The sequence below is a fragment of the Aspergillus tubingensis genome, assembly GCF_013340325.1.
Source record: "Aspergillus tubingensis WU-2223L DNA, scaffold_6, whole genome shotgun sequence".
NCBI classification, from domain to species: Eukaryota; Fungi; Ascomycota; class Eurotiomycetes; order Eurotiales; family Aspergillaceae; genus Aspergillus; species Aspergillus tubingensis.
The window spans coordinates 848,862-874,263 of NW_023336280.1; the positions used below are offsets into that span (position 1 = coordinate 848,862).

The 25,402-nt window shown below is 51.0% G+C and overlaps 7 protein-coding genes across 7 annotated transcripts; 1 reads left to right on the forward strand and 6 right to left on the reverse strand.

Annotated features, from left to right (window-relative positions):
- Positions 1-708: 708 nt before the first annotated feature.
- Positions 709-1,443, reverse strand: AtWU_04053 (uncharacterized protein; the record flags this gene model as incomplete). Its single annotated transcript, XM_035499164.1, has 1 exon — positions 709-1,443. One exon carries the CDS (start codon positions 1,441-1,443, stop codon positions 709-711), a length of 735 nt encoding a protein of 244 aa, XP_035355057.1.
- A 607-nt stretch (positions 1,444-2,050) lies between these two features.
- Positions 2,051-4,517, reverse strand: AtWU_04054 (SDA1 family protein; the record flags this gene model as incomplete). Its single annotated transcript, XM_035499165.1, has 4 exons — positions 2,051-3,914; positions 3,980-4,267; positions 4,345-4,380; positions 4,471-4,517. 4 exons carry the CDS (start codon positions 4,515-4,517, stop codon positions 2,051-2,053), a joined length of 2,235 nt encoding a protein of 744 aa, XP_035355058.1.
- Positions 4,518-5,131: 614 nt separating this feature from the next.
- AtWU_04055 (40S ribosomal protein uS7) lies at positions 5,132-6,104 on the reverse strand (the record flags this gene model as incomplete). The annotated part of the gene is made up of 3 exons (XM_035499166.1): positions 5,132-5,449; positions 5,554-5,737; positions 5,959-6,104. 3 exons carry the CDS (start codon positions 6,102-6,104, stop codon positions 5,132-5,134), a joined length of 648 nt encoding a protein of 215 aa, XP_035355059.1.
- A 2,968-nt stretch (positions 6,105-9,072) lies between these two features.
- On the forward strand, positions 9,073-15,013 carry AtWU_04056 (putative AMP binding domain protein; the record flags this gene model as incomplete). Its single annotated transcript, XM_035499167.1, has 6 exons — positions 9,073-9,132; positions 9,222-9,244; positions 9,391-13,133; positions 13,193-13,402; positions 13,458-14,061; positions 14,116-15,013. The coding sequence occupies 6 exons, from the start codon at positions 9,073-9,075 to the stop codon at positions 15,011-15,013; spliced, it is 5,538 nt and encodes a 1,845-aa protein (XP_035355060.1).
- A 1,023-nt stretch (positions 15,014-16,036) lies between these two features.
- Positions 16,037-18,193, reverse strand: AtWU_04057 (2-isopropylmalate synthase; the record flags this gene model as incomplete). The annotated part of the gene is made up of 4 exons (XM_035499168.1): positions 16,037-16,192; positions 16,259-17,830; positions 17,908-18,052; positions 18,186-18,193. The coding sequence occupies 4 exons, from the start codon at positions 18,191-18,193 to the stop codon at positions 16,037-16,039; spliced, it is 1,881 nt and encodes a 626-aa protein (XP_035355061.1).
- Positions 18,194-19,094: 901 nt separating this feature from the next.
- Positions 19,095-21,660, reverse strand: drs1 (putative ATP-dependent RNA helicase DRS1; the record flags this gene model as incomplete). The annotated part of the gene is made up of 2 exons (XM_035499169.1): positions 19,095-19,802; positions 19,876-21,660. The coding sequence occupies 2 exons, from the start codon at positions 21,658-21,660 to the stop codon at positions 19,095-19,097; spliced, it is 2,493 nt and encodes an 830-aa protein (XP_035355062.1).
- A 738-nt stretch (positions 21,661-22,398) lies between these two features.
- On the reverse strand, positions 22,399-24,947 carry AtWU_04059 (GNAT family N-acetyltransferase; the record flags this gene model as incomplete). Its single annotated transcript, XM_035499170.1, has 4 exons — positions 22,399-22,453; positions 22,534-24,196; positions 24,260-24,449; positions 24,543-24,947. 4 exons carry the CDS (start codon positions 24,945-24,947, stop codon positions 22,399-22,401), a joined length of 2,313 nt encoding a protein of 770 aa, XP_035355063.1.
- Positions 24,948-25,402: the final 455 nt, after the last annotated feature.

A 25,402-nucleotide genomic window follows, 5' to 3' on the forward strand; every position in this document is an offset into this window, starting at 1 on the left:
TTATGGGAATTGAGGTAATCGGTTCCCAGAGAAATAAAGTAAAAATACTAGGAGTTCGGATTGAGCGTTACTACTGCCACTTTCGTTGCTTTTTCTTGTTGTGATGTGATGAATTTATTTACACGCTGATTGAGGAAGTCCCTGTGGGGGGGTCATTGGTCGGTGTTATGTAAACTATACTACTATAGATAGAATTGACTTGACTGTTCATTTACTTTTTTTTTTTTTTTTTTTTTTTTTTGGAAGTTTCTTTGATTTATTATTTGATGCAGTCCAGATTCAAATCTGTTGCATGGGTGCTGGCTATTGTATTAGCCTAACTAGGAAGGTTGAACAGGTAGAGTCATCACAATCGGGTTATATGTACAGGGTGCTTGATAACAAACAACAAGAATGTAGAGCAAGCAGGGGCCAAGTAAGAATATGCATAGAAAAACAGACAGACAGACAGGGCAAAGAAACACAACGGGCGAAATAAAGAACAGTATGCATGGCGCATCAATTCATCCATCCGGCTTGTCTTCCAGCACATAGAACCAGCCTATGGCACTCTGTGTCCACAAGGAACGTTGCACGCAACCGAAAAGCACAACAGATAATAGTACAACCACCCAAACCCAGCCCAACCCACGTTAACTCCGGCTAATAAGATAATCCAGAAACGACGAGAGAAATAATGGGAAAACCCCAGCAATAGTAATAACACGCTTAAATCCCACCCATTTCAATCTCCGAGCTTCGACTCACAGAGCCATACTCCATATCCACCTCCTCGCGACTGCGCAAGAAGGAAGCCTCCTCAAAGTCATCAATATCCATACCCATGCCCTCAGAGATAGTGGCATGTTTCCGCAGCGTCACGAACCGTCTTCGCTGCTGATTCAACTTGGGCGCAAGGATGGTCCGGCCCATCAGAGTAGCATTGTGTGTAGATAGATCCAAACCCGAAGCAGCAACGTCATCGTCCTCACTATCGTCGAGGTCAAAGTCCATTTCATAAGAGCGTTTCTGACCACCGGCGTTGGACTCCTGGCTGCTGGAGGGGAGGGAGAAAGCGTCGCCTTCGTCATCGGTGATAAGGTTCATGGGTGCGGAATGACTGCGCATGCCGCTGTAGGGAGCCAGCTCGGAGAAGTTGGGGTCGGGCTTCGCCAGACGAGTCTTGTATCCCTCTGCGACGGATTTGCGAACGCGCATGCCGACGGAGAGGAGGGAGGCTTGGACTTTGGTGGGGACGATGGGGGTGGGGGAGCAGGTTGCGGCGGAGTAGTGGTTGTGAGAGAGGTGGTGGGTGCGGTCGGTGGTCACGTTGTCATTGTCTTCTGAGGGAGGTGTAGATGTAGTTGAGAAGAAGCTAGTGATTGGTGGCTGAAAGCGTCTGCGTTTGGAGGCCAGGTCGGAGGCCTTGGTGGTGGTGGTGGGGTACTGGAGGGAGGGGGACATGTTGGACTGAATTGAATAGAGACAGACGGGACTTTTGTCTATGCGGGGAGTGGAGAAGTTGTAGTGGTCTAGTCTGTTTGTATGATCGTGGGGGACCACTTAGGTCTAAAAGGACGGCTTCTGATTTGACAGGAGATGTAGTTTGGAATGTGCGATGTAGTAAGAGAAAATGCAAGGGCTGTGGAGGGGAGAGGGGGAGAATAGAATCTCTAATAGCAGAAGAGGAAGAGAAAAGAAAGAGGCTGGGGAGGGAAAGAACCTGAGGCACGGAACGCGACGCGCCACGACGCGCCCGGCACGTGTCACTTTCAATCTATCCTCTTTGGGACTGACATGGAAATACTCCAATATTTTATGGGAAAGTACACATATTTAAAGTATATTAGGTAGTATCTGGACTACGGAGTATATCCTAATAGCATTGTGGACATGCAGATAGTTACTAGAACATGTCTAATAGTTCGGTGATTGCAGAAGAGCTCTATATACAAAAAGGCACGCTTTTTAGGACATCCAATGGAGATGAACCAAGAGGCTCGATGATACAACAGTAACTAGAACATGGAACGAAACAATAGATCTACGATAGGGTATCACCATATATACCTTAACCAATGTTTCCTCTGCGACCTCCCCGCTTGGCCCGATCATGATGAGCCTTGAGGACGGCGCGGGTTTGCACCAAACTCCGCTTGTTCTTGCTCTTGGCCTTACCCAGGGTCATCAAGAAGTTCTTCTTGCGCGCCTTCTCCTTGTTGGTCGTACTCTTGCCCTGATCCTGCTTGCGCTCCTTGCGCTTGGCCGTTATACTCTTGTGCTCAGACCGATCAGTCTTGCCTTCCTTGGCATGAGCAATCCGCTCCTCGCGCGTGGCCTTGCCGGCAGAGAGAGCAGCCAGGCCCTCGATCTCTTCGGCCGTCAGAGGATCGTCACGATCACGCTTCTTGGCGCCTGGCACGAGTGAGTTGATGGCGGCTTCATTGCGCAGCTCCTGGAGCTTGGCCAGGTCAGCCGGGGTGAGAATGCGAGTCGTTGCAAGCTTGGAGAATTTGGCCTCAGCAGACTCTTCCTTCGATTCTTCCTCCTTCTCCGCCTTATCATCACTGCTGCTTTCACTGGACTTGGCCTTCTTGGCAGGAGGTCCGTCTTTCTCGTCCTCGGAATCGCTGATGTCGATTTCAGCGTCGCTCTGCACATTGATCCAGTCGCCCGAGTCGTCGCTGTCCTCATCATCTTCCACATTCCAGGATGCCCAGTTGTCCTCCTCGCCTTCCTCCTCATCATCAGAAGCATCGGAAGCCAAGCCCTTCTCAGCTCTCCTCTTCCGGCGCTCCTCCTCCTTCCATTTCTCCAGGAGCTCCAGACCCTCGATGCCACCGGCCTCTTGTTCCGCGAAGCGCTTCTCTTTCCTCTCTCCAGCCTTAAGGCCAATGGAAGCGTCCTTGCCGCGGTCCCGTCTCTTGAGCATCTCAGGGTTAACCTCCCGGAACAGACTGAGCAGACCTCGACCCGCCATCATAACACCCTTATCCTTACTCTTGCGGTACATGACAAGATCCTGCAACAAGGTCTCATTCATGGCGAGTGGCTGTCGTGCGCAAATTTCTCGGATAGCGTTAAGACCGGCCGATGCGACCTCAGACGCTGAGGCTTCCGAGACGAACTCATTTGCGATCTTCTGAACCAAGGGCTCCAGGTCATCCGGGGGGACCAAGTCGTGGGATGCTTGCGCCAGCGAAGCCAAGAACGACGTGACGGATGGCTGACGGGGAGTCAGGAATTTCTGGAAGTAGGAGTAGAGGTGCATGATATGCAGTTTATGCAATCCGACAAGGCGGGTCACCAGCTGAAGCACCATAAGCTTTTGGTCCAAGTTGAGCTTGGACTTGGTGCTCTGCAAATGCTTCGAGAACAAGGACTCGGCGTAGCCCTGGGGATCGTGGAGAAGATGCAAAGCGGAGAAGTTCAGAGGATGCGGCTGGTTCTTCTTGCGCTCCCTCTTCTTTACGGTTGCCTTGGCCTTCTCAACCGCACGGGACTTCTTTCTGGTCTTCTTGTTGATGCCGACTTGATGCTTTACTCGCCCCAAGTCAATGGCTTCTTCGTCACTGCTCTCATCTTCCATTTCCTCGCGCTCTTTGTCACCACCCAAGAAGAAGCGAACACCGCCAACGATGACTTTTTCGTTCGATGCCAGACTGGCTTCCTTCATGACCTCAACAGCCTTGGCATCGGTCCAGATCTGGCGCTTCCACAGTTCGCGCGTAAGCTTGATAGCCCACAGGCCCTTAGAAGAAGTCCGGTCCGACGTCACCAAGTTGAACAGGACGGTCTGCATGGTGCGGTTAAGCTTGTGGTTCGTGGTCTTCGCATTGGCCTGACGAAGGTCCATGAGGATCTTTTGGAAGATCAGAGCTCGTAGGGTTTTGCTGGGGGTGGAAATAAGGATAGGGAACAGAGTCTGAAGCAATCTGGAGATATGATGCCAATTAGCAACCAGCCACATGCGCATCTGGCAGTCCATGGATAAACATACGTCGCCGAGTCCAACAATTCCTTCTTCCTCAGAAGCACCAAGCTACCGACGATCTTTTCGCGCAACTCTGGCTGAAGGATCAGATGGTGCTGGCTCAAGATATCCATGAGTTGCTGAGGGAAGTCCTTCGTAATCTCGGGGTAGCAGTCGGCCACATGAGCAATGAAGTCGATCAATTCTCGAAGAGATATCAGACCCGTCTCTGTGGTCGACGAAGGCGCGGTCATGAAAATTTCTCGGTGACTCTCATATTGGTAGTGCTGAGCGCGGAAGTCTTCAATGTAGGATCTTCACCAGTAAGCGACAATTAGCAAGCTATTCTGATATTATTGACATCTAATCGCATTGTTCAAAGTAAAACATACTTGGAATCTCTCCGAATCTTGTGCTGCAGGTTGGGCCTATGAGAAGCAGTGAGTTAGCGACAGGCGAATTTCTTCGTCTTGGGGAGGGGGTCCATAGCCACACAGCGACGGTACAAGATCACTTACAGATCAGCCTCGACCTTTTCCAAGGCTCCCAACTTTCTTTTCACCATCTTTGCGTATTATAGTGGTGAAACTGAGGGGATGAAGTGGGTGGTTGAGGGAAAAGAAAGGCGGGCGACGGTTGCCAGGGCCGATAACAGAGCCCCGAACATTTTTTTTCGCAGCGACGGGTCTGGCCTATCGATAAGCCGTAGCCAGCCCTTGGGACTTGCCAGCACGGGCACTTCTGCACAGGGATTCTGATTCTTATGGTCTCTGCAATATTAAGCGTTTACGGGTTGTAATCTACTGGAAATCTAGAACACTTTCTTTGTGCTCCTTGACATATTCATCAAGGTGAATTGTGTCTACGTTTGCGTAGTTCGTCGCCAGATCTGAGGTGGCAGGGGAACGATGGTTGAAACAGGGAAATCTTTTTCGTGTAAAAAAATAGATAAAGGTATTGACTTCACAAGCCAGAGGTCTTCATGATCGCATCTCAACTACTGTAGAAGAAAGCCGTCCGATTCTCTCATTTTTAGGATCTCGCTCCCTCCCGTGACTGTTTTCAGGTATGTACAGTCGCGCAGATGCATGCAAATCGACTGAATCCTAATAAACCCCCCGTCCACTCCAGTACACGCAAAACCAGGACCAAACGGAGAATACGCCCAAAATTCCCACTTTACCGGTTGGACTTGGCAACACGCTCGAGCTCGTCCTTCTTCTTGATGGCGTAGGAGTTGGAGGAACCCTTGGCGGCGTTGATGAGCTCTTCAGCCAGGCACTCAGCAATGCTCTTGATGTTACGGAAAGAGGCCTCGCGAGCACCGATGGTCAGGAGGGCAATAGCCTGGTTGACACGGCGGAGGGGAGACACATCGACGGCCTGACGACGGACGGTACCAGCGGAACCGATACGGGTGCTGTCTTCGCGAGGACCGCAGTTGACGATAGCGTCAACGGCGACCTGGAGAGGGTTCTGGTCGGTCATGATGTGGATCTACAAAGGATTACCCGGTTAGTTTTCTGTGTCTGGTTCTGTGGTTTGCGTTCCCTAGCCGTTCTGCGTGCAGAAGGCATTGGAGAATATGAGAGGTGACGTACGATCTCGAAGGCGTGGGCAACGATGCGGACAGCCATGAGCTTCTTTCCGTTGTTGCGGCCGTTCATCATGAGGGAGTTGGTCAGGCGCTCGATGATGGGGCACTGAGCCTTGCGGAAACGCTTGGCAGCATAGCGGCCAGCGGAGTGAGGAAGGTAGACAGGGGAGCGGATCTGGACGTAGTCGCTATTAAAGGTGAAGCCGAGTCAGCAAATCTCGTTTCTGTGCCAATTCGCAAATTTTTTTTCCATCGTGATTCCCTTCGCAGATATCCCATTTTGTCGTGCGTTTTCCTCCGTGCATGTCGAGTCCATTGTCTCCCAACAGATACTGGCGTTTTCCACCGGTCGACACAAAACCCATGCTCGTAGAACAATCAAAATCGCGATGAATTGGGGAGCACCTACGTCAAGGAGATGTCCCTGATCTCAACATCCTCGTAGCTCCACTTGTTGAACAGCTTCACGGATCCCATCTCCGCGATAGCCTCCTTGGGCAGGACCTGGAAGGCCGCAGCGGGGTTTTCGACCTCGACTTCGCCGTGTTCAGACATTTTGGTCGACGTATGCACCTGTTGCCGAGGGAGGGATACGTGTAGGTGGCGGACGGTGTCGTTGGTGATCCTTCAACGTCGACGAATACAGTCGGGCGGCTGAAATGTGTCGCTGAGCGCAAGGAAATTCGAGGTGCGCCTCGCTTAGCGGGTGGTGGGTTAGGGCAGGACTGACCGCCAATGGCGCGGGTGGTGTCATGTGATGGTCACATCTGGATTCTGGCACCCTATCCCAAATTAGGACTAGCGCTTGATGCCCCTACAATACTGTTCACCAATGCTCCGCTTCCCAACCCGCCATATCATACATGGATCTAGATGCAATCTTAGATTGCCATCAGTCTTCTGCCGGATACGCTCACAAAGTGAGCATACTATTGTATGCACCGAAGCGAAATTTCTCATGCAATAATGTTACGTTGTCATCACTTCCTATGCTGTTCCACTTTGCTTGAATTGTCCATCTTGACGAAGGATATCTTGGACACCAAATCATCTTTTGATCAAATTCTCATCATTAGCCATAATTTAAGGACTATGTTGAAACTTTCCCGGCCTATATGCATTCAAAGACATCGCTTACTTTGAGGTACTAAGCGCTGCACAATATCCAACCGGCTTTGAGGGAAATCAACAAGTATTTGGCGCTCACTTTGACTCTCCGCCTCCATTTTCCAAGCAATATACCCACAATGGATCTCAATGTGCATTAGATATTTTCCGTTGACTTCCCTGTATTATACAGATACACAACAATGGTTTATCTCTGATTTAGCGGACGCCTCGCCTCATATAGGCTATTTGGCAAAGCGCATTATGGAAAGCAAAAAAAGCACACAAGATGCTTATCACATGTCCTGGACAAGACATTTGCTATTCGTGATTCCAGTACAACGTTTTCACCTATATAGGTGCTAAATATAGTGATATATCAGAGCGTACAGTAAAGCCTAGGAGCTCAAGAAGACATACTATTATCTTAATTAGATGCGAACAATTCAGGGACCTGCGGCAGGTGTTAAAGTGGTGTTATTACTTGACTTATATAGTCCTACTAGTTACTGATCATGAAATTACTTGATAAAACAACACATTCAATGTACTTTCCTACTCAAGTGTTGGTTCAGCGTTAGGTCACGCATGCCGCCTGCTATGTGGGTGGGCCTTCTGGGAACCCGTATCCTGCTCTCAGCAGCTCGGCTCAACATTAGTAGTATGATGAAGATTTCACTCTGATATGAATTCTCTTTCAATGAATGCAACTCTGAAGCTGGAAAGCTATTGCATGCACTGTTCCCCGACTTCTTTCTGTATAGTGACATGCATTGCACTTGTGAGGTCGTGTATCCCTGGGGGAACACCAATAAAACAGAAGTATATCAAGAATGACTTATCCTCCACTAACGGCGTTGTTTCGATAAAGATACTGATTCGAGTATTATACATATAAAGAGCCTTCTCTGAAAGGACAAGCTAGATGAATTCGAGTTATCTTCATATAGGACAGCTCTGCATGAACTACCCTTCTGTCTCGCGCATGACTTTGAAGAATATGATCAGCTAAGTGTGAAAAACGGGCTAGGTCAATTGCCTAGGCATCGAAATATTGAGAGAATGCATCATATGAGCAAGCAGACCGGCTTACGCAAATGATCACTCTTTCCGAAAACTGTGCAATATTGTTGAGACCCACAAGCGAGAAATGCGGCCGGGAGTCTTTGTGTAAAGACTTTTCCAAGAGCTGCCATCAGCATAAAGAGTGGCGCCTTCGCATAGCTGAGCTCCCGTTATTGTCTCCAGCTGCTTCTCTCCTTATATTCGTTCAGTAATGATGTCTCCGGTCTGCTTTAATACCAAGGGGAGTCTCTGATCATTATCTGGATAGAGAACCTGAGTACTCCTGACATACGGTTTAGGCATATCCTTTGGCCATCGGAAAAAGGTAAGTGAATAACATGAACTTGGATGATCATACTCCTTTTTTTGCCCTACGTTGATGTTGAGAGAACCTTGGCGCCGGGACCAACAGCAGTAGACGACCCCACCACGGACTGACAAGCCAATAGTACAGCGGAGACCCTCTTTTGATTTCGGAGTCTTCAATACCGAGGATGGAGATAGCGTCGTCGGTCGAACATTCGAAGGTGGTTAGCACGCGCAGTGGATATAAGAGATCATGATGGCCTCATCTACCTAGGTGTCTTTATGGAACCGTCATAATTTAGTTTTTCATTTGAAGAAGCTAAGTGCTTTTAGCACGATGTCCACAACCGCTGTTGCACCAAATTTTGGTTTGCCGCTAAAGCGGCGACAGCTGGAGCGTTATTAGCGGGCTTGCGGAGGATATCGAATAAAAATAGGCACACTGGCTTGTGCTACCGAGGGCGTAAGATATCAGGCACAAACGGGATAATCAAGTAACACACAGGGGCGTAGCGAGACATATTCCCGAGTCAGATTGGGTGGATGAGATATGTGGGAATGACGTGTAACCCTGTCATTTCAGGTCCGAGTACCAAACGGAGGGTGCAGACCGTCGACATCCACCTGTTCGTGGTGTGAAGCGGACGATCCTCGTGCTCTCCGGATGCCGAGATTGTTTGCACTTTCTCCTCCTGACGCGTGGCGGTGCACGTCCATCTGAGCATGTGATTGGCTGCACTTTCTGCGTGCCCGGCCCGCCTCACCGGCCCTAGCCGCCGCGGCAGGTGACGTTGTGGCTCATCAGGCGCGGAGAAGCGACAAGACAAACTCCCGGATTCCCCATCCATCTACTGGGACATCGCAAGGGGCTGCTCGACTCTCCGAAGTCTCTCGTTCCCCCCTCAGCCTCTTTCTGACCCCTCCCTCTTTTCTCCCCCTCCTAAGGGACCCTGCAATGAGGGTGCCGTTTACCCTGGCCGTTCAGCATCCCCGAGCCTTCGAATGAAAGCCCCTCGATTTGTCTACCCTCAACGCTTCTGCAATCATGGCGGACGATAATCCCGAGCTTCACGCCGCTCTGCGCGACCTTGATAAAGAATTGGAGGTATGCAAGAGATCCTGGCAACCTATAGTTTTACCCCGCAGATTCGCGGTTCTGTGGACAGATCCAACTAACCTTTCACTACTTATCAGGAAGGTGATATTACGGAGAAGGGGTAAGCAAACTCGTCTTTATCTGTATTCAGACAAACTATGGATTTGAGTGTGAAACTTTAGCCCTAGCAAATGGTCTACCTGATCGCCCGTGCAGGCGGCTCAAATATATATACCGATAGACGGTTGGGACTGACCTAGTTTAAAGATACCAGAAACGGCGCACCGTTCTCCTGTCGCAGTTCTTTGGCCCTAATATGAAGCTTGATTTCGGCGCACCCACGTCAAGGGATGGAACTTCATCAATCACAAGCTCAACCCATCCTCCACAAGCCATCCTCAACGTCCGACCCCCAACAGCGGAGTCCACAACCCTGGGCGACTCGTCGCAGTCCTTTGCCAATGGGCGTGATAGTTACAACAACGGAAGTTTCGGATATGAGCGCAGGGTTAGTGGGGATACACAGGGCTCATATGATAGAGAGAGCATGCTCCTGCCCGCTGATCGAGCCCCCTCGGCAGCCTCCTACGATTCACTTTTTCTGCCGAAGAACAAACCTGCACCTCCCATGCAAGAGAGCTCACGTACAGCCACACTTCTGAGCCAAAACTATGCATTTAACCCCGGCTATCACCACGATGCCTACGAAGAGCCTATCGGAGCCTATGATATGCCGCCAGGTGGAGTCACACGACAGTCGACAATGCTCGACTCCCAGCAGGGGTTTTTCTCTGATTTTGCCGGCCAACAGCAAGATGATTATAGGGATAGCTACGGTGGTGGCTTTCACCGCTACTCTCAGTCGGATACGTTCTCCCCTACGGCGAATATGGCACCGCCGTTGATCCCCGCTTCTGAACTCGCTCATGGACCGGCACTTGCTCACCTTCAACCACTGGAGCCTCGCGACATTCCATTTGCTGTACAGGATCCTCATGACAAGAATACGCCAATGTCGAACTTCGACAACATTCCCGCCGTTCTCCGGCATCGAGCGCGGATACATGGAAAGCAGCCCGCATACTGGGTATTGGACCAAAAGGGCAAAGAAATTGCTTCCATCACATGGGAAAAACTAGCCAGTCGCGCTGAAAAGGTGGCGCAGGTCATTCGTGATAAAAGCAACCTCTATCGTGGTGATCGCGTGGCGTTGATTTACCGGGATTCTGAGGTCATCGAATTTGCTGTCGCACTGATGGGCTGTTTCATCGCCGGCGTCGTTGCTGTCCCCATCAATAGTCTTGAGGACTACCAGAGTCTCAACCTGGTTCTTACCTCAACCCAAGCACATCTGGCATTAACGACAGAGAACAACCTAAAGAATTTCCAGAGAGACATCACGGCCCAGAAGTTAAATTGGCCCCGGGGAGTAGAATGGTGGAAGACCAATGAATTTGGCAGCTATCACCCAAAGAAGAAGGACGATACCCCACCCCTTGTGGTTCCAGATCTGGCGTATATTGAATTCGCCAGAGCGCCAACCGGCGACCTCCGCGGTGTCGTCATGAGCCACCGGACAATCATGCATCAAATGGCTTGCCTCAGCGCAATTGTTTCAACTGTACCTATGTCCTCGGGTATGGCTAGGCCGCGTGGTGAAACGATCATCAGCTATCTCGACCCTCGACAAGGCATTGGTATGATTATCGGCGTCTTGATGACCGTATATGGTGGTCATACCACTGTCTGGCTAGAGGACCGTGCAGTCGAGACGCCGGGTCTCTATGCCCACCTCATCACAAAATATAGGGCAACCATCATGGCTGCAGACTATCCGGGGTTGAAGATTGCCGCTTACAATTACCAGCAAGATCCAATGGCGACACGGCATTACAAGAAAAACTCAGAGCCAAACTTCGGAACAGTGAAGCTCTGCCTTATAGATACACTCACCGTCGACCCCGAGTTCCATGAAATACTTGCAGATCGGTGGTTGAGACCCATGAGAAACCCGAGGGCCAGAGAAATCGTTGCGCCCATGCTGTGCCTTCCCGAGCACGGTGGCATGGTTATCAGTATGCGAGACTGGCTTGGTGGCGAAGAGCGCATGGGCTGTCCCTTGACGCATGAGATGGACCCAGCTGAGCGCGAAGATAGCAAGAAAGAGGAGAAAAGGTCTGGAAAGGCTGATAACAACAGTGGTTTTGGCAGTAGCTTACTGGGTGGAGGAGGTGCTCCTACGCCAGCCCCGCAAGAGCAAGGAAAGACTGAGCTTGGTGAGGTCCTTCTGGACAAAGAGGCTCTCAAGAGCAACGAAATTGTGGTCTTGGCAATGGGTGAAGAGGCTAGGAAATTCGCCGGGACCATGCCCAACGCCGTGCGTGTTGGCTCCTTCGGCTATCCCATTCCTGATGCCACACTGGCTGTCGTCGACCCTGAGACCAACCTGCTGTGCACTTCAAACGTCATCGGCGAGATCTGGGTGGACTCCCCGTCTCTATCTGGTGGCTTTTGGGCATTGCCGAAACACACAGAAGCCATCTTCCATGCACGTCCTTATAAGTTTGAAGAAGGGAATCCAACCCCGATCCTGGTTGAGCCAGAATTCCTTCGCACAGGCCTGCTTGGCTGTGTCATTGAGGGCAAAATCTTCGTGCTAGGTCTCTATGAGGACCGGTTGCGTCAGAAGGTCGAGTGGGTAGAACACGGGCAAGAAATCGTCGAACATCGTTATTTCTTTGTCCAACACATGATCGTCAGTATTTTGAAAAACATACCCAAGATCCATGACTGCACGGCTTTCGATGTTTTTGTCAACGAAGAACATCTTCCCATTGTTGTATTAGAGTCATATGCAGCATCAACTGCACCGACGACATCAGGTGGTCCTCCACGGCAGCTGGACTCTGTTCTTCTCGAATCTCTTGCCGAGAGATGCATGGAAGTGCTCTATCAGGAGCATCACTTGCGGGTTTATTGTGTGCTGCTCACAGCTCCTAACACCCTTCCTCGTGTAACGAAGAATGGGAGACAGGAGATCGGTAACATGCTGTGCCGCAAGGAGTTTGATTCTGGAACTCTGCCGTGCGTGCATGTCAAGTTCGGTGTTGAACGATCTGTCCTCAACTTGCCAGTTGGGGTTGACCCAGTCGGCGGTATATGGTCTCCGCTGGCCTTGATGTCAAGGCAAGAACTGCTCGCCTTGCAGGACAAGCAATATTCGGGCGTTGACTACCGTGACGTAGTCATGGATGATCGCACATCCACGCCCCTCAACAACTTCAACACCATTGTGGACCTTCTCCAATGGCGTGTCTCTCGGCAAGCTGAAGAATTAGCTTATTGTTCCATCGACGGTCGAGGAAAGGAAGGCAAGGGCATCACTTGGAAGAAGTTTGACCTGAAGGTTGCTGCCGTAGCAATGTATTTGAAGAACAAGGTTAAGGTCCGACCTGGAGATCACTTGGTTTTGATGTACACTCATTCGGAAGAATACGTTTACGCTGTACATGCGTGCTTCTGCTTGGGTGTCGTTGCCATCCCCCTCGCCCCCATTGATCAGAACCGTCTCTCCGAAGATGCTCCGGCTTTCCTTCACGTCATTAATGATTTCCATGTCAAGGCCATCATTGTCAACAGTGATGTTGACCATGTTCTAAGACAGAAGCTCGTCTCGCAGCACATCAAGCAGTCTGCGCAAGTACTCCGAATCGGTGTCCCGGCTATATACAACACCACAAAGCCTACCAAGCAGTCGCATGGCTGCCGGGACCTCGGTTTTACGGTCAAGAGCTCCTGGCTGAGTGCGAATCAGGCGGCTATGGTGTGGACCTATTGGACACCGGACCAGAGGAGAATCTCTGTTCATATTGGTCACGATACAATTATGGGCATGTGCAAGGTGCAGAAAGAGACCTGCCAGATGACTAGCTCAAGGCCGGTGCTTGGTAGCGTACGGAGTACTTTGGGCCTAGGGTTCCTTCATACCTGTCTAATGGGTATCTATGTTGGTAAGTAGAAGGAACTATGCTGTGGACTACGATGTTTGCAGGGCTAACGCTGGCTTTAGGAGCGCCAACGTACCTTGTATCGCCTGTCGACTTTGCGCAGAACCCCATGACGCTCTTCGTTACCCTTTCACGCTATAAGATCAAGGACACGTACGCTACCAGCCAAATGCTGGACTATGCAATGAGTGCCATGGCTGGCAAGGGCTTCCAGATGCAAGAGCTGAAGAATTTGATGATCTCAGCCGAGGGCCGTCCAAGAGTTGATATTTGTGCGTTTCCAATTTAAATCCCTAGTCAGACGCTGTAGCGCTAACGTGATTGCAGACCAGAAAGTGCGCCTCCACTTTGCTTCTGCCAGCTTGGACCGTACTGCCATCAACATTGTGTATTCCCACGTCCTCAACCCCATGGTTGTCACCAGATCCTACATGTGCATTGAGCCTGTTGAGCTTTGGCTCGACATTAGGGCTTTGCGCCGTGGTCTGATCTGCCCTGTGGATCCAGACACCGATCCCACTGCTCTTGTCATCCAAGACTCGGGTATGGTCCCGGTAAATACGCAAATAGCTATCGTGAACCCAGAGACATGTACTCTGTCCCACGTCGGCGAGTATGGTGAGATCTGGATCCAGTCGGACGCTTGCGCCAAATCATTCTACGGTTCCAAACAGGATTTCGATATGGAGCGTTTCAATGGTCGGGTTATGGATGGCGATCCTAACGTCGCCTACGTGCGTACTGGTGATCTTGGCTTCCTTCACACAGTTACCAGACCCATTGGCCCTGGTGGCCAGCCTGTCGAGATGCAAGTGCTGTTTGTTCTTGGAGGAATTGGTGAAACCTTCGAAGTTAATGGTCTGAATCACTTCCCGATGGACATCGAATACTCTGTGGAGCGATGCCACCGCAATATCGTATCTGGGGGGTGGTAAGTTTCGGCCTTATGCGACTCTCAATGCCTGTTACTAATCTGTCTATTTAGTGCTGTCTTCCAAGCTGGAGGCTTGATCGTGGTCGTTGTCGAGGTTACGAGAAAGGCTTATCTAGCGTCTCTGGTCCCTGTGATTGTCGACGCCATCCTCAACGAGCACCAGGTCATCGCTGATATCGTGGCATTTGTTTCACACGGAGACTTCCCTCGGTCCCGTCTCGGTGAGAAACAACGTGGGAAGGTGTTGGCGTCATGGGTTACTCGGAAGCTGCGGACCATTGCTCAGTTTAGCATCCGTGACGGGGAGGGCCCCGAGCACCCATTTGCTGAAGCTCCTCAGCATCGTGTCAGCCGCAGCTCGAAACCCGGAAGCACCATGGGCAACAGCACTCGGCGATCCACCGTCGTACCGGATCCTGATCTCATGCCTCGCTCCCCGGCTCCAGTCCTGGTCGAGCATGCCGAAGCGACAATGGGATCTTATCCCCCTATCCCAGAGCCAAGCATCCACAGCCCTACTGGCACCCTGCCCGAAGGTGGTATGCCTTCCGTCCCGCACATCGCAGAGCCAGCCCGGCCGACCAGCGCCTCGACGAACGGGGCTCCCGCTGTGCCACGGAAAGAACTCCCCACGACCATCAGCAACCCCGACTTTGGCTTCGACTTTGGTGACTTTGCCAACTCGGCCACAGCAGGATCATTGACCGAGCCTGCTGGCCACGGTCCTATGCCTGAGAGCCTCCCCTACCGAACCAATGTCCCAGCTCACGATGCGCCGCAACGCGCCCCAAGCAATGGAAGCTACCCTGTTCGGACCGACTCTTACAACCGCACACCCCTCGCAGATCCAATGGAGGGAAGTACCGGCGACTGGCCCCAAGAAGCTCTCATGTACCAGGCCAATCTGGGATACGATGATGCCCACGGCCACCACCGCAACCAAATCTAGTACATACATACTTGATGAGCAGCAGCAGCAGCAGCAGCATCAACAAAAGCACACACCATCTAACAGCTCCCTGATGCCTAATAAGCAAGGGTGAAGTAAGATTAGCATTCCATTTTCTTTCATCATCTTCTCCATATCCTTATTATCTGCTTGTCTTCTTTTTGCATAGCCCCGATAAAAAGAAAATCACGGCTACACGTTTGCATGACCCCCCTCTTCCAAATTCTTCCCCTTTATACACAGTCTCTACCTTGTTGTCTTCTCCTGTGGCCCATGCATTTTATTCCCTTTTCTCATAAGAGGTAGAAAATGGCTATCTATATACCTGCCTACGTGTCGTTCCCATTTCCCCCTCCCCCTTCCATCTATGATGACCGATATGCAAAATGTGTTTGTGATTGTTTTTTGTGTACATACATACCCCCCGCATCCCCATTCGCATTTTCACATTTATCATATAGGCATGCATGCAGTAGTAGCTTAGCTCTTCTTACAATATCATCCTATATAGATAAAGTTATGCTGTATTCATACTTCATACTGTATTCATGCCCAAAAGGAGTACGATATGAATTTTTGATACTAGATACTAGTAGTCCCCTACTGTTTCTCTGTAGTGACTGAACTATTTCACTACTACCACTAATGTCCAACATTGTACGAGAGTCAAATGCTATTAAGAAAGACAAGGAAGTAACATTATGCCACCATAAGCTATTGAAATTAAATAAAATTTAGATTCATATCACGTCATTCCTAAATCTGTACAAATTGAAGCAAAAATCTTCCTCTCTTCCTTTCTTTCTTTTCGTCTTCCTTCCATTTATTCCCACCTCCTCTCCGCATATACGTCCCTCCTTGACAAAAACAAAATTTTCGTACTTTTCTCTTCCCAATAACCCCGAGAAGAAAAATGTTGAAAGAAAATAAAAACCAAAAAAACACGGACCCGAGATATAATGCAAGTAGAAGATGACGACGACAGTGAAACCGATGTATGCTAGCTAATGTGGGATGAACGATTTACTGGCTCTCGGCCTGCTGGGTCAGAGCTTCAATGTCAACCTTGGGCTTGTTGGGACCGTTCAGCATCTCCAGAGCTTGGAGGTCGTCGTCGGTGAGGGTGTTGGAGCGGATGGGGCGGAAGGGAGCGGGGGAGCCGGAGCGGCTGGTCAGGAACTAATCAAGAGAGTAATGTTAGTGGGGGTGATTCTCAATAATTGAAGTTATTTGGGGAGAACATACAGAGCTGGCGGCGCTGAGCAGGGCAATCAAACTGGCCTGGACCACATCCTGGTGGATACCAACACCCCAGACTTGTTCCTTGCTGCCTGCTGCAGTGCACTGGATATACGTCGCAGCCTTGACATCACGACCCAGACCGATGGAGTGCTCCTTGTAGTCGACGACGTCGAGATCGATGCCCAGAGTGGCCAGGGCGTGGGCCAGGGAGGAGATGGCACCGGGACCGACACCGGTGATGGCGTGCTGGATGCCGTCGATTTCGATGACACCGGTGAAGCGACGCTTGAGGTTCTTGGTGTTGAGGGCTTTGCCGGGCTCAGGAGGCGCAGGCGACTGCGAACGATCCGTGGTGATGTTGTAGTCGACCAGGTTGAAGCGGGGGTTGGACTTGAGGTGGTAGGCTTCCTGGAAGAGCTCGACAACTTCGGAGGGACGCAGCTCGCGGCTGACTTCTTCGGTTCTGCGCTGCACGATCTTGCTGAACTCGACCTGCAGGGCGCGCGGGAGATCCAGCTCCAGACTGCGCAAGATGACCCAGGCGGCACCACCCTTGCCACTCTGAGAGTTGACACGGATGACGGCCTCGTAGTTCCGGCCAATGTCCTCGGGGTCCAAGGGGAGGTAGGGGATTTCCCACTTGGTATCAGGGCCGGCGGTCTCGCGCAGCTTGAATCCCTTCTTGATGGCATCCTGGTGACTGCCACTGAAGGCGCAGACGACCAGCTGACCACCATAGGGCCATCTCTCGTTGACGGGGATCTTGTTGCTTTCCTCGACCACCTTGATGACCGCGTTGATATCGGAGAAGTCCACCTTGGGGGAGATACCCTGGGTATACAAGTTCAGAGCCAAGGTGACCAGGTCCACGTTACCCGTCCGCTCACCATTTCCGAACAGGGTTCCTTCGACACGCTGGGCACCGGCCATCTGGGCGAGTTCGGCAGCGGCAATGGCGCAGCCACGATCATTGTGGGGATGGATGGACACGACATACTTCTCGCGCTCAGAGACATTGCGGCAGAAGTACTCAACTTGATCGGCGAAGACGTTGGGGGTGGACATCTCTACCGTTGCCGGCAAGTTGAAGATGATGGGGTCCTTCTCCGTGGGCTCCCACGCCTCCTTGACAGCTTCACAGACTTGAGCAGCGAACTCGGGCTCGGTGTCGGAGAAGGTCTCGGGGGAGAACTCAAAGTGCCATTCGGTTCCGGCAGTCGACGGGTCATCCTTGGTGATTGAGCGAGCATACTTGGTGCAGCGCACGGCCATTTCCAAACTCTTCTGCTTGTCCATGTTGAAAACGATGCGACGGAAGCAGGGGCTGGTAGCCAGGTAGATGTGCAGAATAGCCTTCTTGGCACCCTTCAGAGAATCGACCGTACGACGGATCAGATCTTCCCTGCAGGGGGAGAGGACCTGAAGCCAGACATCATCGGGGCACAGACCGGGGGTCTCGACCAAGCTACGGGTGAAGTCGAAGTCGGTTTGCGAGGCAGAGGGGAAAGAGACTTCGATTTCCTTGTAGCCAATGTCGACGAGCATCTTGAAGAAGCGGAGTTTTTGTTGCCCATCCTGTGTGTTTCACAAAAGAGGGGTGGTCAGCCGAGTTATGCTAATTTTCTCCCCATTGCTCAATGTAATGAACTTACCATAGGATCGGGCAGACTCTGGTTGCCATCACGCAAATCGGTGGCCAGCCACCGGGGTGGGTTGTCGATGGTCTTGTTGGGCCATTGGCGGTCGGGAAGATGGAGGGGCTGAAAGCGCTTGTATTTCTGGGAGGGGTCCTTGAGCCTGAAGAGACAAGGAGGAGTCAGTCAGTGGATGAGAATCAATTGACGTGCATTTATGACCGCAATTAAAGCATCTGTTTAACGCAGACACCACTAGAATTGAGGAAATGCAGCATTAGTGGGAGAGAACGTACATAGGCATGGTGATGGAGGAGAAGCGGGAGGATCCGCAGCGGGGAAATGAGAGGAGAGGAAATGCGGGTGGAAGATATGGGGGGAGGAGGAGGAGGTGATGGAAGAGGTTGTAGATATATTAGTAGTGAATCACCTCACGGAAGAAGAGAGGTCAGGACAGTGATTCTTGCAATGAGGAAGGAAAAAAAAAGTTAAGAAGCTTAAAAAGAAACCAGGAACGGGGGGGAGTCAGACAAAACGGTGACGCAGAGGAAGAATGGGTAGGATTTAAAGGCGACGGGCGAGTGGCCGCCATGAGTCAAATGGAATGACGCTCGCCGCCTTTGGCCCTCGAAATTTGCGCCGACAGCGGATGGCGGATCGCCTTCTGATTTGGTACCAAGCCAGTGTCCCCTCTTCATACAACTTCTCTCCCATATCATGTTACATACAAAGTAAAACTATACTAAGAATTATTGCACCCTCCCCTGGCAACTCAATGGGTCTTCTCTATTTTTTCCCCGAATCAATCACCGGCCGAGAATTAGCAATCTGGTACGAAATCCCACTCCACCGGTGATCAACTCGGTTGGCTGGTTGGATGAACTGCAAGGGCAATCGGCTTCTCCGCTCCTCCTCTGGATGCTCGGCTCGCCGACACCGGAGTCCCTCGCCGCCCTTCAGGCACCCCGCTGTCTCCGTCGATAGCCGTCGACAGCCGCTACTATGATTCCATGTGTTCCCAGTAGAAGAAATAGATTCATAACTAAATAGGAAAAAGGGGGAAAGGGAAAATATACTATGTAGAAGATCGTAAATAGTCTAAGCAGAAAAATTGGAAATATCTATACAGTATATCCACAATATGCTAATGCGAATAGTAATTTTTTGTTTTAGGTCCCTTGAGTCTAGACCCGTCACCGTCTGCCTCATTTCTTGCCCTTCTTCTTGTTGTCCTTCTTAGCCTTAGGCAATTGCCCATTCTTCATGCTCTCCCGTGTGGCCCGACCCTTCTTCCAGCCAGATCCAGCTTCCTGGCGCTGGCGGGAGTCATCCAGACGCTTCTTGTCCTTGTTACTGAGCTTCTGCTTCTCCTTCTTGGACAGGCCGGCATCGGGCCCGTTGAGCTCCGCCGCGCCCAGCTTCCGCGCCGCCTTCTTGTCGCGCTCCGTCTCAAACCACGTACGCTTCGGCCGCGACTTGATCTCCGCTTCGTGCTTGATCAGGTTTTCTCCCTTGGTCACTTGCATCTCCGCCTGCGCCAGCTGCTTCTCGAGCTTCTCCTCCGACAGCACCTCCTCCACCTCCTCCGCCAACTCCTCCGCCTTGGCCGCCCAGGAATCCGCCACCGCCGGTTCAATCACCCGACTGGCAATCTTGGCTCCTTGCGACTTGCCCGCCTTCACCGCCGCCTTGACCACCTTACGGTCAGGCTCGGCGGCAATGGTGCATGCCCGACCGGAGCGGCCCGCACGCGCGGTACGACCAACACGATGCAGGTAGATCTCGTGGCTCTGCGGCGCCTCGTAGTTGATGACTGTCTCCACACCCTTGATATCCAGACCACGAGATGCCAGATCTGTAGCCAGGAGGAACGCTGCCTTGCCCTCACGGAAGTTCTCAACACTCTTGATACGCTGTAGTTGGAAAACACCCAAGTTAGTATCATCAATCATATTAGAAAATGGGGGTCGAGGTTAAGTAACATACCTGTTCTTGACTCATGCTACCGTGGAGTTCGGCAGCCTTCAAGCCCAGCAGTCCGAAGATAATCCGCACCCGGTGCGCCTCCTTCTTCTGTCGGAAGAAGACAATCACCCGACCAGTGTAGAGCTCCTTGCAGAGGTAGAGAAGGTAGCCCAGTCGCTTGTCCTCACGTCCAGGACGCAGACGCACGAATTCCTGCACCAGTGTCACGGCGGTGTTCTTCTTAGCATCGACCATCAGGCGCACAGGGCGGTTGAGACCGACGCGGATAAGCTTGTCGACCGTGTCCGTCATCGTAGCAGAGAAAAGCATGGTCTGGCGCGACTTGGGGATCGTAGTGAGAATTTCGTTCAACTCGTCGGCGAAACCGTCCTCGAGCATGCGATCAGCTTCATCCAGAACCAGAATTTCCAAAGTGTCGACAGTGAAGCTGGCCGAGTTGCGCATGTGATCAATGAAACGACCGGGGGTGGCGATGATCACGTCAGGACGCTTCTTCAAGATGTTCTCCTGCTCGCGAAGACTGAAACCACCGACCAGCTGACAGAAGGTGATGTCCGTATACGTCGCCAGCTTCGTGGCGACATTGTAGCACTGCACCGCCAATTCACGGGTGGGCATCAGGATGGCAACGCGACTCGTCGGGACCTTGCGTGGGCGGAACAGCAAACGTTCGAGAATGGGGACGACGAAGGCGGCAGTCTTTCCGGAACCAGTAACGGCACTACCGACAATATCCTTACCCAGGAGAGCCACGGGGATTGTCTTGCGCTGGATGGGTGTAGGGTTTGAGAAGTTGACGCCGGCGAGACCACGAAGAATGGGACGAGAGAGGTTGAATTCCTGGAACGAGCGCTTCGCATCTGCCATAGCAGACTCCGAAGTCTTCTCCTCCTCAGGAGCGAAGAAAGCCTTGCGCTTCTCCTCCTCCTCGGCGTCGACCTGACTCTCGTCGTCCGAGTCCCGGTCAGAGGCAACATCATCAGGGTGTTGAACAGGAGTGGCAACCGAGTCGTTATCCGAAGCAGCATCGTCATCATCCTCGTCCATGTCCTCGTCGTCATCACTGCCCTCAGCCTCCTCATCAGACCCTTCTTCCTTCTCCTCATCCTCCGCATCGGACTTGTCGCTCTCCTCCGCCTCACCATCAACACCCATACCGAACCCATCCTCCGCAAGCAGCTCATCATCCTCAAAGTCGACCTCCATACCTCCATCCTCCTCATCATCATCCTCCAACTCACTAAACTCCTCCGCCTCCTTCTGCTTCTTCTTCTGCTTGCGAATCAACTCAGCCTCCTTCTTGGCCTGCCTCCTCGAGATAATATCATCAATATCCACAGCCTTCTTATCCCCACCCTTACCATCCTCATTACCATTAATCTCCCATCCATCGAAATCCCTAACCTCAGTCGCAGCACCGCCAACATCGAACTCGAAATCCGAATTGAGCGCGCCGTCATCTTGACCCTGATCCTCTTCCTCCTCCTCTTCCTCTTCATCCTCCTGCTCTTCCTCAACAGGCACATTCTTCGCCTTCTTCCCTTGCTTCTTCTGCTGTTTTTGCTGCTGTTGTTCCTGCTTCTTCATCTTCTTATTCTTCCCCTTCTCCTGCTGCGCCGCCGCAGCATCATCTCTCTTGCGCTTCTTCGTTTTCGACCCAGAGGCTAGCGCACCATCGTCGCCCTCACCTTCCTCTTCAAGCTGATTTAACGTGTCGTTCTCGTCATCCGACAATGTGAGCACGAAGTCGTCGTCGGCGTTCGCGCGCTTTTTCGTTCCGGCCATGGTTGGCGTGTGGGAGGGAATGAAAGATTTCTTCCCTTGTTTTTTCTGTGGATGTGATGTTCCGTGAATGTCACTGAAGACAAGGTTCCGAGGGGAAAACAGAATCAAAATGAAAGAAAATAAGAGGAAAAAGAAAGCACCCCTCCTTATGTTCCAATTCAATGGGTTATGTTATGTATGTTGGTATCGGGATAAAGATGGAGAAAAAAGTTCAAATTTCGAAGGCGGTGGAGGCCGTTTGCGATGGCAGAATGTTGTGCTTACTGGTGTCGGGGAGGTGGTGATTGGTGCATTGGTTATCGATATGGGATCCACTCCCTTAGATTTCTGGATAGGAATATCTACTTAATAGGTCTACTAAATAGCTATGCATTGGGTGCATTTTATAAGTAGTTAGATGTCAATTTCAATTTCATTAAGTCACTAAGTAAGAAAGCTCCTATCTGCATGCTCGTAGATAATTGATACACTGTAAACTGACGTCCGGCGCCGCTTATGGTGCGTCGGCTTTCCTTCTTTTTCCACTTTTCATACTCTTTTTTTTCTTTTTTGGTGTTGTTGCATATGCGTTTGTGTTTTTGTTGTTTTATTCATGTTCGAACACAGGGGTCCGTTCGCATAAGCCGGTCATAAGGTTGATTATTATCAAGGTCCTGCAGGGATCCTTGTTGTGTTGAGAATGTCACAAAGGAAAAGAATCACATAATAAATTAAAAGTAAGGAACGGACCGGACCAGACTATCGGTATGGAAGGGCGAAGATGTTATTCTTGACAAAGTACGCAACGTCAAGACTAGAATCGTTGTCAGTCAGTTTGAATGCTGATCATCATCATCATCATCATCATCCTAGTGAAGCAGGATAAACACTTACAGTCTTTCGTTCTTCGCGCGGACTCCGCACAAGCGTCCTTGTAGTTCGAAGTTATTTTTTGCCAGCCAATCCCGGACCCAGCTCTTCGACTGGCGTTCCTCAGGGATGTAGGTGAATGTGAAAATTAGCCGAGCGAACTCACGACGTCCGCCCAGGCTGTACCCAGTGAGACCATGGTTGTAGAAATCATAACCGCCCTTGGTTCTGTGATTTCCATCACATACTTGCAAGAGCTTGTCCATGAGACAGTTCCCGATCCCTTTGCGTTGTTGCTCTGGGATGACGAATACTTCCAACTCAGCGGTGTATCTACCACTGGTTTCTGAACCGGTGTAGTCTTTGGCAGTAGCGTAGCCGAAGATATTTTCTCTTTGATTTCCCGAACCGCGCTCCACGGCAACGATAAACGGAAGGCGGGCGTCTTTGGCGGCTTGGATGCGCTGCCGGATGTCCCCTGGCTCCAACTTTCCGATGTCGACGCTCACGAAGGAGTTCTGGGCGTACCAGTTGTAAATGGGGAGGAGTTGATTGGCGTCTCCTGCGTGTGCCGGTCTGAGATAAATGTTTGCCCTTGGCGTGTTGGGATTTGGCGGCAAGGTGGCCATGCATTCAAGTTGCATGCGGCGCGCCAAAGCTAGTCTCTGCTCCTCTAGCTCTGCTTCGGCTTTTTTGTGCATGACATAGTTGTAGCTGAGACCTGCTGCCGTCTCGTGTCTGTGTCTATGAGCTAGCTCATCGTTGGGATTGAGGATTGTGGTAGCCTTTGGTAGATTCGGGACGATGAAGGTTCTAACACCATCTGGATGGGCGGTGCCATCAAAGTAGCCCTTGTGGTAGATGTCTGCGTAATAGGCATCCTGAATTGTCTCGTCGAGCCAAGAACGGAATTTTTGAAGCCACAAATCGTAAAACGGAAGCATAGGAGGGGCCCACCACCAATCACACAAGTGGTCGTACTTTCGCCATGTCTGATATGCGCTGGGTGGGAAAGTAGGAGGTTTGCCTCGCGAGGCATACGGATGAGCTTCGGGTCTCTGAAATTTGGCTTGCAGGGTGGTCTGCGCCTCAGTCGGCTTAGGAGATAGCGTCACTTGGTCGTTAATGATGTTAGGGTAAATGAAAGACTGCCTTTCGTATGCATCCCACAGTGGAGCTAGACGATCGCCGTCGATGAAGCCGTTACGAATCTGCTCGAGGTTATCGAGGCGGTCATCCTCTGGTTTGTCATCCAGATCATTGACTAAAAAGAGAGCCTCGACGTTCAAGTCGACTTCTTCCATTGGACGCACACGTCGATATCCCTCGATTTCCTTATAGACCTCCGACTTTGGGTCCACGCCTGGGCCGTCCCTGCATTTGGCTACTACTTCAGCATCAGCCGTTTCGACCTCCTCCTTGTATAGATTTTGATAAATCTTCGCAAGTTCCTCCTTTTGTAATCTTTTGATCTCTGCTCGCAACTCAGCACGGGTAGTAGGCTGCTTCTCCTCGGATGGTTCCCGCGCTGGCTGGTGAATGCTGCCCCCAAGAGGGGTACCGCCACCGGCCTCTATTCCAGTCTGTCCTGAAGCATCCTGATTTTGAGGCTGCAATGTTTCGGCTCTGGGATTACGCAGAACGACATAATCCGAGTCACCACTGGACGACATTTTTCCCTTAATAGCTTCTCAGGTGTCAGTTAGCACATCTCATGGTCAAGACGGAGGAAGCGGCATTCATCACTTACCAGGCAGAGCAAGCTGATGTGGCGGGTCAGACGAAGTATCTCGAGTGAATGTTAACTGACTTGACCTCTGGGGTGCTTTTGTGACGTGTGAGATGAGAGGAGGGTGAGAAGGACGTGCGGTGTTTCTCCAATTCTTCTGCTCAGTCCCTTGACCTCCTTTGTTTCTAGGGAGGATGCGCTGGTCGGGATTCTGATATTGGTATGGTCTTATGTGTGGTGGGATATAGGGGGATGGTGTGGATGTGGATGGCGATACGTGAGGACTGTCACACAATCTGCTCACTGGCCCAGGTAACTTGACAGTTATTTTGGAAGAGATTTTGGGTGATGAGGGGGGTTTGTTTTCATGTAAAGGCGATCGGCTAGTGGCCACAACCGGCTCAGGTGCTTTAAAACACTTGGGAATCGCCGTGGCGATCGCCTTGTGTGCTTTACGAGTGACTGTGACTGCAGTGCTATTTGTCGATCTGATGACAGTCGCTTGCATCTTATCAGCCTGACTCGGACTCACCGGATTGTGCAGAGGTGAAGTGATACTGTTATTCTCGGCACATCGTCGTTGCGAAGGCCGGTATCCAGGAGACCGGTATTTATTGGAAATCGAGGCGCTTGATACACTATCACGTGTCAATTTCATTCGCGCCCATAAGTCTGGGCTGTCATAGTCATAGTTGTTCTTCTGTGACATCTCTAACAGTGAGGTAGGTTAGTATCACTCATATCACCTCTCCCAAGGTTGTTCATGTTAGGCGTGGAGGATCCTACTTGTCATTGATTGCACTTATTGCTGCTAGAGGCCTCTGAAAAGACTGAATCACAGGACCCTATCTAATCAAACAGAAGATGCTGTCTTCTAACTCCCTAAATTGCCTCTGTCGTTAAGTGACAACACGGATGAGGATGAGGAGACTCTGCCCTACTGTGGACAGAGACATACTGAGGCATATGCGATGTGCGCACTATTTAACGAATATCGATTCCTCCCTAATGTCACGTTATGCGTACATGGTGAATCTTGATACAGCTGGGATTAAGTGGTTGCCTGTTATGTCTACGTGAAGGAAATGCATTGATATTCCAAATATTTGATATCTGCAATGACTCTGCTCACATTTCTTGATCTTGTTGTGAAAGTGAGAAAGT